This window comes from Photinus pyralis, unplaced genomic scaffold (assembly GCF_008802855.1).
Source record: "Photinus pyralis isolate 1611_PpyrPB1 unplaced genomic scaffold, Ppyr1.3 Ppyr1.4_LG2, whole genome shotgun sequence".
In the NCBI taxonomy this organism is placed as follows: domain Eukaryota; kingdom Metazoa; phylum Arthropoda; class Insecta; order Coleoptera; family Lampyridae; genus Photinus; species Photinus pyralis.
Window position 1 is genome coordinate 18,956,017 of NW_022170403.1, and position 16,007 is coordinate 18,972,023.

Consider the following 16,007-nt stretch of genomic DNA (forward strand, 5'->3'; position numbering starts at 1 on the left):
AAAGCGTCCCTGTAAAACTGTGGAAAGAGCACAGCTTTTTGGACCTTTTCCACGTATGGTACACAAGAAACTGGAAAATGACAAACACCCTGGTACAGAGACAGAAGGGATGTACAAGGTGGCCAAATAAGAATGCGAGGTACCGTATCTGGGAACCTGTCTATCGTAGAGGCTTGTGGTAAAAAATGTTGTTACTAAAACGGCCACGAGAAAAACCTGGAAAATATTTTTAAGTTTCTGAGATGGCCGCTAGGGGGCGTAACTGCAATCTGGAATCTAAAAAAGTGATTTTCTTGTGAATTCCGCTATATTAACCTAACAAAATGTCCGGATATCGAGATGCTGTTTTCGCGAGCTTGTTTAGGCATCATTTAGCTACTTTTTAATGAAAAAAAATCGAACCAATGCATTTAATTTTTTTGAGAAAATTAACCATTTCTGTCGAAAAAAGCCCTCGAGCGGTGATATGTGAAACTAACAAAACTTCAAATATTATAATATTTGTAGGTGAAGAATAGCCCTTTTGAACTAACCCGAGTTTGTTTAAATCGGCTCAACCGTTTCGAAGAAACAGGGTGTTCTTTACGGAAACTTTTGAATACCCCCCAACACTTCATTTTTAGAGACACAGGAAAAATTCTCAAACAAAAATGGTTCAGATATCATCGACTTCAAAGACCGGACATTTTTTTGTTAAGTTAATACAGCGGAATTCACAGAAATAGCACTTCTTTAGATTCCAGATTGCAGTTACGCCCTCTAGCGGTCATTTCAGAAACTTTAAAATATTTTCCAGGATTTTCTCGTGGCCGTTTTAGTAATAAATCTTTTTATCGCAAGCCTCTACGATGGACAGGTTCCCAGATACAGTACCTCGCATTCCTAGTTGGCCACCCTGTACATATAAAACTCTAAAAGCTCCCTTGGAAATTCCGAAAGGTTTTTTATCGCTCTGCAACACTGTTTAAGCAACTTTCTGGGGCTATTTAAGTGCTTTCCTATAGGGACACCTTATAGAGTTCCGGATGAATTTATTTGCTCTTTCCAGAGCAAGGAGAGTCTATACAATATACATAGCTGGAGAACAACACCGAAAGTTGCGGAAATGGTTGGAGTGTTTTAGAAGAACCTAGGAAGTTCAGGACGGAAACGATAAAAAATCTTAAAAATGCACCTGGTCGCTTTGGAAAGACCTCAGCAGAATATGCTACAAGGTGTATAACCCTACGACGCGTTTAACTTTGTATTTTTACAGCTCTCTGAGCGTTTTTTTTAAACTACTGAACACGGCCTTGGAAAAAACCTCAAAATTGTTGAGAAAGATTTAGCAGTATCTCGAAAGTTCTAAAAAGACCTAAGAGGGTCATGAGTTGACCCACAGAGGACATGGGAAGCTGTAGAAAAGCAGTCCTGATTAAAATTATTTCGAAAGATAAAAACAAGTATGAAAAGTACTTATAGTTTTTTTATATCTTCTGGTTCAAGAAGAAACCTACAAATTTTAAAAAAAATGCCTTAACGGCACTCTGAAAACACACTAAAATGGCCTAGAAAACATTTCATTGTTCGCAAAAATCTTCCAATGTGCTACAAAGCATGTACATTTTACAACTTTGCCAAAACGCGTTCGAGGCTCTTATAAGCTTTATAAACTTTAGGCGCCTTTCCAAAGCTTTTCTAGAGAGAGGGTAAATGATGTAATCAAACTGTGGCAAATTTCTGTTAAGCACCCTTAGTAAAAGTAACTTTTCGTACAGAATTAATACTAGTTTTAATGAACGCACCCTACATTCCAAATTTATTTCTTCTAAGAGTGAGAAATAGACGGTAAAAGTAATGTTAAAATGTGTAGAGCCCTGTAACCGTTGATAAGGAAGCCAACTGCCGATATGTACCATCCGACAGCCGTGGGTTTCGAAGTTTCATTCCGAAATCGCCGCGCTTGGGCAAAAGCAGGGGTTGAAACTTCCTGGTGGCGCTCGAGATTTCCGTACCGTGCCGCCGTCCGCCACATCCAGGTTGCCACCGACTGTCGTCGCTTTCGCAAGCTGGTTCTTCTTGTAATTGATTTCCTTATTCTGTTAAATTAAATTTTACCTAAATGTTCTTCATTTGTTAATTTTTTAAAACCAATTTAGTTTAAATTACTGCATTTTATTGCTTTATTTAATATGGAGAATATGTTTACCTGAAATAACTAAAAGGGTATTAATACATTTGCTACATTTAGGTTGACGCTTTAGTATACAACGCAAGATATCCAATTAATCTGTACACAACTAGTAAAACGACAATAAGCCCAACGTCTAAATCCAAATTTTCCTGGAAAGAGAAATCAGTTTTAAAACATACAGGTTAAACGCTCACCTCGTACAAATGGTAGCTCTGCAAGACTTCATGGCCGCTATGCGCACATCCCTGAGTTCCGGTGCAATTAATGTAATTAATCCCGGTCCATTGATTCACCATTATACTTTCGAAACTGTAGCGCATCCATGAGATATACGATAACCATCGGAGATACCTCGGTATTGCACTGAAAAATCTCAATTATATGGTCTGCACGTTGGTGATACAAAAACCTGCATGAGTGCCTAAATCTGAAGTCAAAAAAGCTATATTGGCGGTGGTGGGGGCGTAAATCCGATTTCATTAAGTCAGAACTCACACGTGTTTGTGCAGGATGTCTGGGGAACTCCCCCACCCCCCACCCCCACCCCTCAATGTTTAATTCACATTCTGGCACGTGGGTTTTTGTATCACCAACTTCCAGTGATCTTGACCCTACTCGAAATTAATCAAATATCCAGAGAAGAGTTGCACGGGTATTTGCAACGTTGTAGCTACAGTCAAAGCCGACGCCCCCGTGTTGCACAAGCAGGAAATCATGTAACCTGAAGTAGAAGCTGTAGACAAAGCTCACCGCAATCTTCTACAACCTACCGAGGCTAACCGAAGCGTTTGCCACTAGAAAAGTAATACCAACGGCGATGAACAATTTAGATACGTCCGGGTTGAAGCCGACGGCGTAGTAGGAAATGAACATAATAATCAAAGGTGTAAGAACAAAAAGGGGCAAGTCCGTTATGTTCTTGCTTAAGAAGAAGGTGTCCACCCTGTACATTCCGTTCTTGTGTTCGCGTAGAAATAACGGAAGTGGGTTGCAAAATACCTGCAAGCATTTTCATAAATATCTCTTTAGAATTTTGACGGTAGCAGCAGTGGTGGATGGAAGCCATAAATACCAACATAAAGAGTGTTGAATAAGTGCTGGAGCGCTAAGTTGATTAATATCAGGTAGATGGCGCCATTGATATTTCTCACGCCATCCTTGGTTAACGACTGTCCGTAGTAAACCAGTACAACTATAAGCTCGGTTATCTGTAAAAAGCACGTGGATGAATTAAGAAAATGGCGTAACTTTGGCTAAACTTACAATAACTTGACCCACTCTCATCCTTATTATCAAAGGGTCTCTCATATCGCTCAACCAAGACCTCCACAAGAGCACGCGCAATTGAGTACACCAAGAAGATTTGTACGGGCTCTCTTCGCGTACGCCTCTGGGATAATCTTCAACTGTGTACTCCCCAATTTCCTAAAATCTTCAAAGATATTCCAATTCCACAAACGCGATTAAACTCACTATGTCGGTCTCACGGGCAATTGACGTGCCAAGCTCGGACTGCGCAAATTTGTCACAAATCGTCTGAACAGCGTCCCTACATGCTTGCTCTCGTCCCGGTGCAATGGCCAGAAGCTCCAGGAAGTAGTCGGCCGGATTGAAGTTTGTTGGGCAGGGAACGTCCAAACTAAAACAACGTTCCAGTTTCTTTACAATCGCCTGAGAACACTTACGATGCGAAGAACGATTCGGCTTGCCTCGGCGAACCCAAAAAGGCAACACGTCCTTCGGCAACGAGCATAAGTTTGTCGAACATTGCGTATAAGTCAGACGAAGGTTGATGGATCGTGCAAATAATCGTCTTGCCAGACTGAGCGAGCTCCTTTAACGCCTGCACTATGTTCAACGCCATAAACGAGTCTAAACCCGATGTCGGCTCATCACAAAACATTATAGACGGATTCGTGATAACCTCGGAGGCGAACGACAACCTCTTCATCTCACCCCCCGAAATACCTTTGATCCTTCCTTGAATGCCTATTTTGGTATTCTCGCACTTGCTCAGGCCGAGAGCTCTTATGACTTCATCGACTCGTTTCATCCGTTCTTTGTTCGGAATCTTTCGGTCCATGCGAAGTAGCGCCTGCAATTCGTTAAATCAGGAAAGCGAAACTGGGGTGTACGAAGAGATACTTGGAAAATCAAGTGTTCCTTAACCGACAAAGTTCCAATGAATAAGTCTTCCTGCTGAACATATGCGCATTTCCTGCGTAGATTTGAATCAATCGGAACCCCATTGGCGCAGCACACTCCCGTAATTAACATGTTGGGCGCCGACTGGGACGTTAGCACGTTCATTAGGGTGGTTTTACCTGCTCCACTCGCACCCATTATTGCCAACACTTCCCCGGGGCGAGCGATCCCGTTAACTAAAACACTAGATCGAGAAGGTTTAGGTACAAAAGATCTAGGTACCATTTTTAAGTATCTGCTTCGCCTCTGGATGTATGCCGGTTTCGTTTCTGCGACGAATAAATTCGAAAAATCTCCCCGTGTCACGTCGAGGCCCTTTCGTCACGAAAACGTTAATGTTATTCCATGTGAAGGTGATCCTTTCAGTTTGAGTACTTCCATTGGCAGACTAAAAAATGACAATGATTGCAAACCTTCCGGAGAAGTGCCACCGTCGTCACCTCGAAAGACCCGTACTTGTCGATGGAGATTAACAGTTCTTGTTTCTCTCGTTTGGTGTCCATTTCCGAACGCTAGCTTTAAACGAGTAGAGCTGGACGTTTTTGGTTTTACGTAAGCTTGATAAAATTACCGCCGATTAGATTAGGTTGTGCGGTCTTTAACTGGGAAAGTTGAACTATTGGACATTCATTAAGTAGGTATAATTTGATCTTTGATTGCATATCTCAAAATTCCTGGAAAAGTGGGCACCTAACAGTGACGCTCCAGGCTTACGGTACAATGAGATTTTAAAAGCTGGACTATTTACGCAGTGGAAATATCGAATGAGGGGTTAAACGTATTGAAGATGGTGTAGGGCCAAACAAAATTTAGATTTCTTCCAAAGAAAGATCTAACCCTCCCATCTCCATACGGTTCCGTTTTGGTTGCACCTGGTTTTTCAAAATTGTGATAATAAACCTCATACGACGCGTAATCCGGCGTTAATTGACCGCAGTTTTGACCTATCGAGTGTAATCAAACATTTCGATTAATCAATCATTGGCCATAATTTCCTTACATTATAAACAGTAGCACGGGCGGCATCTATGGCTTTGCGTGTTACACTAAATTTGCTAGCACAGACACCCGTTCGTTAAAATACTAGCTACTTACAAAAATAAATTTAATTACGTAATTTATTTATTACAACTAATTAACAATAAATTTATCACTCACAAGTACACAATTTATAGCAGCGCGAACTATTTATTACTTCGGCGTTGAAATTGGAACTCACTGAAACGCAATTCGATTTGCTTGTATAGTAAACGCTTCCTCTTTCTCGAAAGATCTCGAACGCTTCCGAGTTTTCTAGAATGTTTTCAAACAATAGATACTGGATCATTGAAGTACAATTGCTGTACAAATCCTACATGAAATTGCACATTTTCAACTGCCCTTTAAGGGAAATTGAATCGGAAGTGGCTATTTAGTGCATAAATTAAAATGTTCTTGTGAATGTAGTTACGTACGTGGCGACATCTCATTGGAACTGGATCAACTATTACAAGAAAATAATTTGGAAAAGTAAAGAGATTACCAAAGAGCCGGAACCGGAAAAAAAGATTTTCTTATAGAATATGGCCTGTAGAATACACAATTTCAAACAGTTCCAAGATTGGGCTACTAGTTCAAAAGTTACAGCCCTTTGAATTTTCTTTCGAAATTGGTTTCTAGTCCATAACATTTGATTGAGAAGTCCGATCGAAAAAGTACGAATTGTTTTGGATTCTACGCACCAAAATTAATAAGAAAAAGTGTTTTCCCGAGAAATTTTGGTGCAGTCGATTTTTGGTAAAAAAAGGGATATACTGTGGTTTAAACACTGCCTTTTTTTGAGACCCCAAAAAAATTGTTCAACTATTACTAGAAAATAATTTGGAAAAGTATAGGGATTACCAAAGAGATGGCGCAAATGTACCAATTGCATACACAAAAGTTAATTCCAGATACTGGATCATATAAGAACAATTGCTCTACAAATCCTATATGAAATTGCACATTTTCAACTGCCCGTTAAGGAAAATTGAGTCGGACGTGGCTATTAAGTGCATAAATTAAAATGTTCTTGTGAATGTAGTTACGTACGTGGCGACATTTCATTGGAACTGGTTCAACTATACTACAAAATAATTTGGAAAAGTATAGAGATTAACCCATATATACACAATATAACAACGCGAACTATTTATTACTTCGGCGTTGAAGTTTTAACTGAATTGAAACATAATTCGATTTGCTTATATAGCAAACGGCCTCTTTCTCGAAAGTTGTCGAACGCCTCACTTACGAAGGAGAAAGAAAGATGAAAATAGACACCCACCAACCAAGGCAAGAAAAATGCGCTGTCATCTGCGTCAAACAATTGCATTGTTAGAATTTTCGGTGTGCGCCATTCAATCGATCGAAAACTGTTTTCAAATACTCTGAAAATCAGTTATTAGGCATTATCAAGGTTTTGTAAACCATTTTCAAAGTGTTTTAGGTTTTTCCAGTGTCTGCAGCTTATGTATAGGACCTTTACTCAGCGTTTTAAGTTCTAATATAATTTCTGGAGCTTATGATACTGACGCTGTTCTTTAAAAGGTCTTTTTTCACGGCATTCTGGACTCTCTTTTCCGCAGAGAGCTTTACATAGTCTTTCTGAACGATTTCTAAAACATTCCAGAGGTCTATTCATAATGTTACAAACGTTTCTAGGTCTGTACATAGCTCTAGAATGCTGTAGAAGCCACCATTGAGGTTCTGAAAAGCCGAAAGCCGAAGACGTCTTCTATTCTATTCTATTCGCAGGGGAGCCCGATCGGGCAGCACTTAGGCACACCAGAGGCCCATTGTGCCTACCCCCTTTCTTCGCAACTGAGTTCAGAGCCCGTTCCTCTCAATGAAGGATAGGACCCTGTTTAGCCTAAGTTGCTTCACCCTCCTCGGTTCCAGGTATCTGTCTCCAAGGAGTTGATATCTGTCCCTGATCAAAGCATCACAGTGACAGACCACATGCTCGGTAGTTTCATCTGCCTCGCCACAAAACCTGCACGTGGACTCCTCCGCGAGCCCAATGTTATGCAGGTGATAGTTGACCATCCAGTGTCCCGTAAGGACACCGGTGATCTTCCTAATCTGGCTTCTATTCAGAGGAAGAAGACGTCTTAGAGGAGCACTTACCTGTAGGTGCTTTCCCGAATATCTACAATGTTTCTCCAAAGCATCCCTAGAGTAGGCTTATTGCAATTGAAGCGTAACGAAAATATAATGGCGCGTTTGTCCTTGACCACGTACGGCTGTTTTATTCCTCCTATCCCGGACGTCGCTCGCGTCCCCATACATCCGGATTCCATTAATGAAACAATGCTCTACAGAAATTAAACGACGCAGAAAGGACAACTCCATTCCACCAAATCCTCGCTTATTTATTCTTACAATTCCACTACCAAAAAATTAAATGGAAATTGGCCCTCTAAATTTTGACATTCCATATAAGTTCCATGGTATGCAATGCCTAAACTGCTGTGCCCTTAGAAATCTCAAAATTTCTAACTCACAACGAAATTTTAAAAAAAAATTAAATCAAAATTTAGGGCTACGCCTTCTAAGAGTGTCCATTTCTTGAAATTCCTTATGCTCGGAAAATCGGAAAGGGTGGACTCAAAAATTAAGATAAAGCCGTTACCTACTTCCATCTGTCTGTATGGTATGGTTGCTGGAAAAATCTATATTCTAAAGAAAGAACGCAAATTTTTGGGAATTTTTGATTTTGGACTCTTGATACAATTCTGTTGTGCACACTTATATGTTCCACCCTGCAAAAAGGTAAGTTAGATACAGTAACCCTAATTTACTTGTGACTTTACCTTGTTGAATGGGCCATTGACGACTTTCCTGTCAATTCATCGGCGTCTTAGCCTAGGGGATCTTGGGAAATAAGCAACGGTGTCTAGGGCCTCAAGAGAACGCGAGCATTTTTTTCTAAATTTAAAAAATCTGGAAACTAGTATTCAAACTTCCAAAATGTTTGTGAACATTTCCACAGATACCATCCCTACAGCAGCTCTGACGAGACTATCCTCGGCCGTACTTCTTCCTTCGTTTACTCCCTTCGCTGATCATTTAAAATCTGCATCGCAATTATTTTCTGTACTTTTCTACTATAATAACATCTCTTCCTACCAACCAATTATTGCTCCTTGAAATTCAATTACCTTTCTCCCTCTGCTATTTTCTGGATACTGGTGCCCGTGAATTGCCTTAAATGGCCTACTTTAATTAAAATTAGTTAACAAGCCGTTTAATCAGCAAAGATAAAAGATTGAAAAAACAAATTTGTTTGTGGATTACTAAGTAGGTTGAACAAGGCAGTCGCGAACCGTTATGGGGACCAAGAATGTGGAAGCCAAACCTTTAATTGGGGGTTGCGACGAGGGTTGCGGAAAGCGTTGCTATAATTCGAGCGTAAGTTTTTTTTTAAGTGGTACCTCTCAACCGTGTCTGAAACATTGCAATTCCTTCAGAGAAACGAGAAAGTGAAAAATGCAGCTCCAACGTCTTTTCAACATTCGGAGAAGATTACCTTTACGTGGAGTGGGATAAACGTCTCCACGGTAGCAGAGGCTAAGAAGAGCACGGGATTTCTTGACTGCGGACTGATGGCTAGGACTTCCTCCAGTGGGCATGGAAAGCTGATATTAAAAAACGGTATGCAATTAGTGCGTTTCAGTTGTGTAGTTCCCCTTTCAGTATTATGTGTTGGCGCCTCAATTTGCATGAAACAACTTTTAGCAGTGGCCATGGCAATCGCATCACCGAACAAATTAAATGAGGTCACCGTCTGAGTGTTTTCAAAACCCCATTTACAATCTATAGTGTACATCCGCCACGGATGCCAATTATACCTATCTGTTTTTTACACGAAATAACGACAACTTCTCATTAACAAGTTTTTTTGTTGGACGAGATCGCTTGTGCAATAATGGCGCAGTAAAACGCAGTTTCGTAATAAGGCCCTAACTATTTATCCATATAAGTATGCAAAAAAATTGGTAGTATATATAGAAGATTAAAACGAAATCTTTGTAAAATAAACAAAATATTTCGCTTGGTCTTTTGAAAACATTTCATCTGCAATTCTTTTTTCGAATAAATTTGAAATCTGTACTGTTTGGGCCCAACAATTGCAAATGAATTTTCTGAGTTCTTAGTGAATGGAATTTTAGGTCGTTCGGATGGGGCGCATCCAAAAGCCTAGGTAAAGTAGTTAGTTACAACCTTCCATATGTTAAAGATTACTAAAAGAAAAGTCAAAAAACGCAAATTTTGGGCAGCATTCCATTGTTTTTATTTCAGAAAATAAATGAATAACGAAAAACAATTGAAGTTTTTATAATAGCATTACGCACTTTCATTAGGCTCCTTTGATAGAGATTTTTTTTCTCTTTTCAATGATTTCAATGACATTTTGAAGATTCATTGCGACGAAAACCATTTTACTGCTAATTTCGTTGTGTACCTACACGTTCATTTGTTTTATTTTGATGTAGGATATCTGGAATAATGTTATTGATCTAATTATAATAAATTTTTTTAAAAAATTTTCTTGAATAAGAGAAAAAATCTGTATCAAATGGGCCTAATGAAAAGGTGCGCTGCCATTTTAAAAAATTCAATTGTTTTTCGTTACTCATTTGTACACTGAAATAAAAACAACTGAATCCTGTCTTATTATGGGAAATAAAATAAAAACAACTTTCATATAGAAAAATGTTGTATACATTCCATATTTACCGAGATATATACCTACTATATTCCATACATAATGGGCACCCTGTATAACACAACTTGCGTGTTTTTAGAACGGCGTAGGTCCAAGGTATTTGAGATCTTTTCCCGGACATAAACAAAGGCATAGAAATGTTTGCAAAAGCCCTAAATCTCTAAAGTTCTTAAAATAAGAATATAAGAATAAATTTTGCAGAACTCTTTTAACTTCAATGTCTTTTTCTTTGGAAAGACGAAATTAGAAAGATCTGAAAAATGCCTAGAAACTCTGCAAAAGCATAGACAACTGCGAAACTACTTCGCGGAGCTTTGGAAGAACGTAGAAAACTGTAATAATGGATCAAAATGTCGAAAAAAAATGCTTGGCAACTCTGAAAAAGACTAAGATATATTGACGCTCTTGAACGCGTTTAAAAATCTAGCGCTGTTGAAAAGCTGTATAGTACACTCTAGAATCTAGAGCCTTCTTAGTTCCCCTGTATAGCTTTAGAGAAACCTCTACACCTTTTGTGTAAATTTTTAGGTCTATTCTAGAGCTAGACGAATTTAGAATTACCTAAAAAAGAGCCCCGAAAAGCCTTTGCAACGCATACCAGAGCATTTCAAAAATGGAAACTTTTCAAGGCCTTTTCAAAGAAATCAAGCGCGATTAAGGTCGTTTTATGAACTATTTAGGGTCTCTCCGGACCAATTCCGTACATTTCTATGCCTTATCAAGCCTTTCTAAACCTTTCCGTGTTTTTTAGGTTCGCCACACTCTCGAATTGACTTTGTAAAACCTTTCTAATGTTTGGAACCTTTTCCGGGCCCTTCCAAACGTTTTCCAATGCCTCCCGAGCGTCTTTCCTGACCGCCTGAGGTCCCTGTTTCAGGACCAATTCAGCATTTTCCCATGCCCTGAACCTTTACCATGGGCTTCCTAAATCAATTTTGCTCTGCAAAGAGCAAGAGAGCTTTAAAAAAGACCGAGTGTTTCTGGAGTACACCTGAAAGCTAATCCGGAAAACCGTGACTTAAGACGCTCTGGAGAGAACTTTAAAAGTTTGTGGCAAGTTCCGCAACAAAACAATAATGCTCTGGAAATGTGTCGCAAATGTCTGAAAAGTATTTATAACAATTTGGAAAGTAATCAGTGCACTGTACGATTTTCCAGAACAATCGAACGCCACCGAGGAGTAGGGGCTTTCCACGGTCTCCCAACTGCCATCTTTCCGACCATTTCCAAACCCTTGTAGACTCATTGGGCCCTAGAAAACTCCAAGAATTACTCTGTAAAAAACATGCCAAGATGTGGAAAAGACCTAGACAGTTGTGAAAATTCAGAATGCTCTGAAAAGCGTTTGGAAAGCTCTGTAAAATAAACATTTTTTTAAAGAAAACACAATGGAGCACTAAAGCAGCAGTCATCGGTGGTCCACATTCACATTCATCTCGGAATCCCCCCCCCCCCACGAAAACTCGTTCCAATTAAAGTCGCTCACGGAATATTTGCATTCGGCATATTTACTCCCCAAAGTTCGCTCCCGCCCCACTACTCCTTCGTCAGGCACTATCTCCACACTCGGTGAGTTTTAAAATGAAATAATTGTTACCAGAATACTAATTGCAATTTAATTTAAAAGAAAAATTACGAACAGACGGACGGATGCACGCACGGTTAACCACTAAAAGGCAAAAGATCGATTATTGAAATGCGCTTTCTTATCTAAACGTCCATTTCGGGTAAGGATAAACTGAAATTCACGTCTCGTACGGTTATACCTTCCATACGTTCAAACATATGAAAACTGTTTTTGGACTAAACTGACATTGGAAAAGTATGGGACCGGTGTCAAACTTCAAGTTTTGTAAGAGCGCACCTAACGGATGTAATCTCCACTTAATCGGAGGTTGTTATCTGTAATCTGACTTAATTATACTTATCCAAATAGTCGGAATGAAATCTCCAAATTCATCAGTGCCCTTTTGTTGGTTGGAATGTGAGGTCAACCGGCGCAATATATTATCACGTTGATATTTTTCTTAAACTGCATGACCTTACCGATTTTAATCCTGGATTTTGGATACCATTAGAAAACTGAAATCGGTAATTAACGGACCTAAAAAATAAAATTGATTCTCTCTCTTCTTCCCTGGCAAAAGAGCTTATCGGCGATAAGACAAACAATTAAACAAACAATTAAAACACACACGGCTCACTCCTCGTCTCCTAAAGCAAATTCAAAAACTACAATTTCTTAGTAACGAAGCGCCCAACTTAAAACGCTTCTAGATACCGGGTGTTCAACAAAGCTGGTCGACTCCACAAATATACCGGGTGGTCATAACTTCGGGTATGTACTTCAAGGCGGAAAACGAGTGCTTCGTTACAAAAAAACGCCCGCAGATAAATTCAGCACAGGTATATTCGCCTTCGAAAGATTCATGTCGAAAACAATTTCTACGACTATCTAAATGTTTAAAAAATTAGCTAATTAAAATTCCGTCCCTATTTTTGACGAGGGTCAATGCAGCTTTTACAAAAGATAGCGTGACATCGGTGGAATGACGGTCGTTCTTGGACGTGTGAGATAATATCGTAAAATTCCTGGCGAAGATACCGCCGGCAAATTTTTCGGAGGCGAATCTTCTGAGAGCTAATACTCCGGGGGCAAAATTCCAGAGGCGAGTTTTCTTGGGAGTCAAATTTTCCGCGCGGTCACTATTCTGCGAGCGAATCTTCAGTGGGTGAATATTTTGCGAGTGAATCTTTTTGAAGACGAATTTTCCGGGATCAATTTAATGCAATCTTGACTTTTCATAAATAAACATTTTTGGGAAATTTTGCAACTGACCCACGTCTAGTTCTTAACATGGGTTGGTACTTACTGAAAATTTCTTCTTTTTAGCGCAATTTCCAAACAGAAAATGAACGCTATCGCCGCGTGTCTGTCCGTCTGTATTACGACTACTCCTTCAGTTTAAACCTTTTTCGTTGTGGTTTTTTTTTATTATACGGTCTAACACAACCCCGAGCATATTCAGTTTACATTCCGTTAGACAGGCTTTCTATTTATAAATTTGCTTAGGAACGTGAATCTCTTTAAGAACGAATTTAGTTTTTTAGTAAGTACTGCTTGCTCTGGTAACCCAGATCCGAATCAATCTCCCGTTTTGTGCGCGAAACAAAACTAAAATCTTGGACCACGTATTCACCGATCTTGTAGCCCAAGACCGAATGCCTCTCAAAAAATCTCGGAAAACGATAATATGCAAAACATTGCTAATTCCACCAATTACTTTCGGACTTTTACAATTGCACCAATTATACAATTTATTGGAAAATTTGACCCTCTAATTTTGATACCCATCCTTAAAATCTCAAAAATAAATAAAAATTTAGGGCTACCGTTACAGAAATTAATTATAATATTGATTTTAAGTTAACGGAATAGCTCGACCAGGCGAATTACTGGCAATAATGGGCTCCAGCGGTGCCGGAAAGACCACCCTGTTGAATGTCCTCACTGGGCGGTCCTCTCCTCGCTTGGTGGTATCTGGAATGCAATGTGCCAACGGCGTACGCATCACTTCAAACGTGCTTACGAGCATGCTAGCCTACGTTCAACAAGAAGATCTGTTCATCGGTACGCTAACGGTGAAAGAGCATTTAATCTTCCAAGTATGAAGGTGTTAACTAAACGGCGTACTCACTTGCATATTTTAGGCTCTAGTTCGTATGGACAAACACATCCCGTACAAGCGGCGAATGGAGAGGGTGCAAGAGGTTATAGTCGCATTGGGCCTCGCCAAGTGCGAAAACACCACGATCGGCATTAAGGGCAGGCGTAAGGGTATTTCAGGTGGCGAAATGAAGAGACTGTCCTTCGCCGCGGAGATCCTCACAAATCCATCGCTGATGTTTTGCGATGAACCCACGTCGGGCTTGGACTCTTTCATGGCCATGAACGTGGTGCAAGTACTGAAGGAACTCGCTCAGTTGGGCAAGACGGTAGTTTGCACAATTCACCAGCCATCGTCGGAATTGTACGAGATGTTCGACAAGATTTTGTTAATGGCAGAAGGTCGGGTGGCCTTTCTCGGCACGCCGCGAGAAGCCGAAAACTTCTGCGCCGCGTAAGATCGAAACGAAATATGGAGAGTGTTAATTTATGTTTTAGACTGGGCGCGCCCTGTCCGAAAAATTATAATCCCGCCGATTACTTCATGCAGCTTTTGGCGATCGTACCGAATCAAGAGGAAGACTGCAAGCAGGTGGTGAATATGATGTGTGATGCATTCGCTGGATCTGGTTACGGTATGAAACTTGCTGCTGAGGCAGGCGCAGTCGTGAGTAAGCAACTATGGGTATAAATCAAATGCAGCGTAAATCTATTAGGAAAAAGAAGTGTACAAACCCGGCGATTCTTTTAATGGAAAACGTAGAACTCCTTACAAAGCGTCGTGGTGTGCCCAATTTTCCGCGGTTCTGTGGAGATCTTGGTTGGCCGTTGTAAAAGAACCTTTGCTAATGAAAATGAGAGTGATACACACGCTTGTAAGTTGCTGCAACTTACGGATCATGTTTCTAAGTTGTGTTCTATTAGGTACTGGCCATTGTTGTAGCAATTGTTTATTTTGGTCAGAGTCTGACCGAGGAGGGTGTGATGAACATCAACGGTGCGATCTACCTACTTATCCTTAATATGAGCTTTCAAAATGTGATACCTGTGATTAATGTTTGTAGCTCCACCCGCTGCTGTTTTGGCATTAACAAAAAATGGGTTTGTAGGTATTTTGCCAAGAGCTGCCTGTGTTTTTGCGCGAGCATAAAAACGGAATGTACAGGACCGATGTCTATTTCTTATGTAAAACACTGGCAGAGTTGCCTTTGTTTGTTGCACTTCCACTACTTACAGTCGCCATTTGCTATTACACTATTGGTCTGAACCCTTACGTGAGCCGATTTCTGATCGCTGCTGGAATTCTAGTTTTAATAGCAAATACGGCAGTTAGCTTTGGTCAGTAGCATAGCTATAACGAACTCGCCTCTTACTATTGCCTTAGGTTACTTGGTGTCTTGTTTAAGCAGTTCAATAGCAATGGCCCTGTCATTAGCAGGTCCACTGATGATCCCAATAATGCTCTTCGGTGGATTCTTTATGAATCTTGAGTACAAAGTCAGATGGTAATTTCCAAGATAATTGGCAATCTTTTTACAGCTCAATTCCGAAGTACTTTAGATGGATTTCCTATTTATCGTGGATACGTTATGGATTCGAAGGTTTAATGGTAAATCAATGGGAAGGAGTTAATCATATTAATTGCACGGAGAACATGGCTTGTCCACAAAATGGTACTATGGTCTTGGACACCTACAGCCTTTCAGAGGTGGGTTTGAGTAAAGTGCGTATGTATGTTTTACCATTTTTATGATTCCAGAGTGATGTGACAACAGCTTGCCTTTCCCTATTGGGCTTGACATGTTTATTTAGACTCATTGCGTATCTATCGTTACTACTCAAAACTTATACTTTGGAGTAAAACAGATAATATAATAATAAGCTTAAGCAATTTTGTTAATAAATTAATTTTTGGTCATTAGTATACATTATTGAAGTGTTGTTCCAGGAATATTTATATTAATTACGCTTTTTTGCTTGCATTCCCGTTAGGACAATCACTACCGTGTCCGTGTGTTGTAATAATGTTTTGGGTGCTTCCGTGGACGTAACCCCCCGCCGAATTCTGGACTAAGCCGTTTCTTCAATTCCGCCGACCTTGGCCAGAAACAAGTTTTTTTCTTCTGGTGGCGCTCGAGTCCGTCCGTATCGCCGACAGCCGCTACTTTCGCCCTCTGGTGTGATTTAATTCCATAGATTTGTCAATTTATTTA

General features: G+C 40.0%; 2 protein-coding genes across 2 annotated transcripts; one reads left to right on the plus strand and one right to left on the minus strand.

The window, feature by feature from the left end:
- Positions 1 to 1,771: 1,771 nt before the first annotated feature.
- Positions 1,772 to 5,274, minus strand: LOC116162924 (protein white-like). The gene is made up of 12 exons (XM_031476688.1): positions 4,819 to 5,274; positions 4,601 to 4,766; positions 4,319 to 4,554; positions 3,859 to 4,268; positions 3,647 to 3,812; positions 3,437 to 3,598; positions 3,250 to 3,381; positions 2,944 to 3,172; positions 2,789 to 2,894; positions 2,368 to 2,536; positions 2,189 to 2,322; positions 1,772 to 2,078 (listed from the first exon to the last, which is right to left on the minus strand). The coding sequence occupies exons 1-11, from the start codon at positions 4,879 to 4,881 to the stop codon at positions 2,227 to 2,229; spliced, it is 1,935 nt and encodes a 644-aa protein (XP_031332548.1). The 5' UTR covers positions 4,882 to 5,274; the 3' UTR covers positions 1,772 to 2,078; positions 2,189 to 2,226.
- Positions 5,275 to 8,999: 3,725 nt separating this feature from the next.
- LOC116164166 (protein white-like) lies at positions 9,000 to 15,712 on the plus strand. The gene is made up of 10 exons (XM_031478307.1): positions 9,000 to 9,052; positions 13,555 to 13,793; positions 13,839 to 14,248; positions 14,293 to 14,479; positions 14,511 to 14,669; positions 14,719 to 14,850; positions 14,904 to 15,132; positions 15,179 to 15,284; positions 15,334 to 15,502; positions 15,554 to 15,712. Exons 1-10 carry the CDS (start codon positions 9,004 to 9,006, stop codon positions 15,653 to 15,655), a joined length of 1,782 nt encoding a protein of 593 aa, XP_031334167.1. The 5' UTR covers positions 9,000 to 9,003; the 3' UTR covers positions 15,656 to 15,712.
- The last annotated feature ends 295 nt before the right edge of the window (positions 15,713 to 16,007 follow it).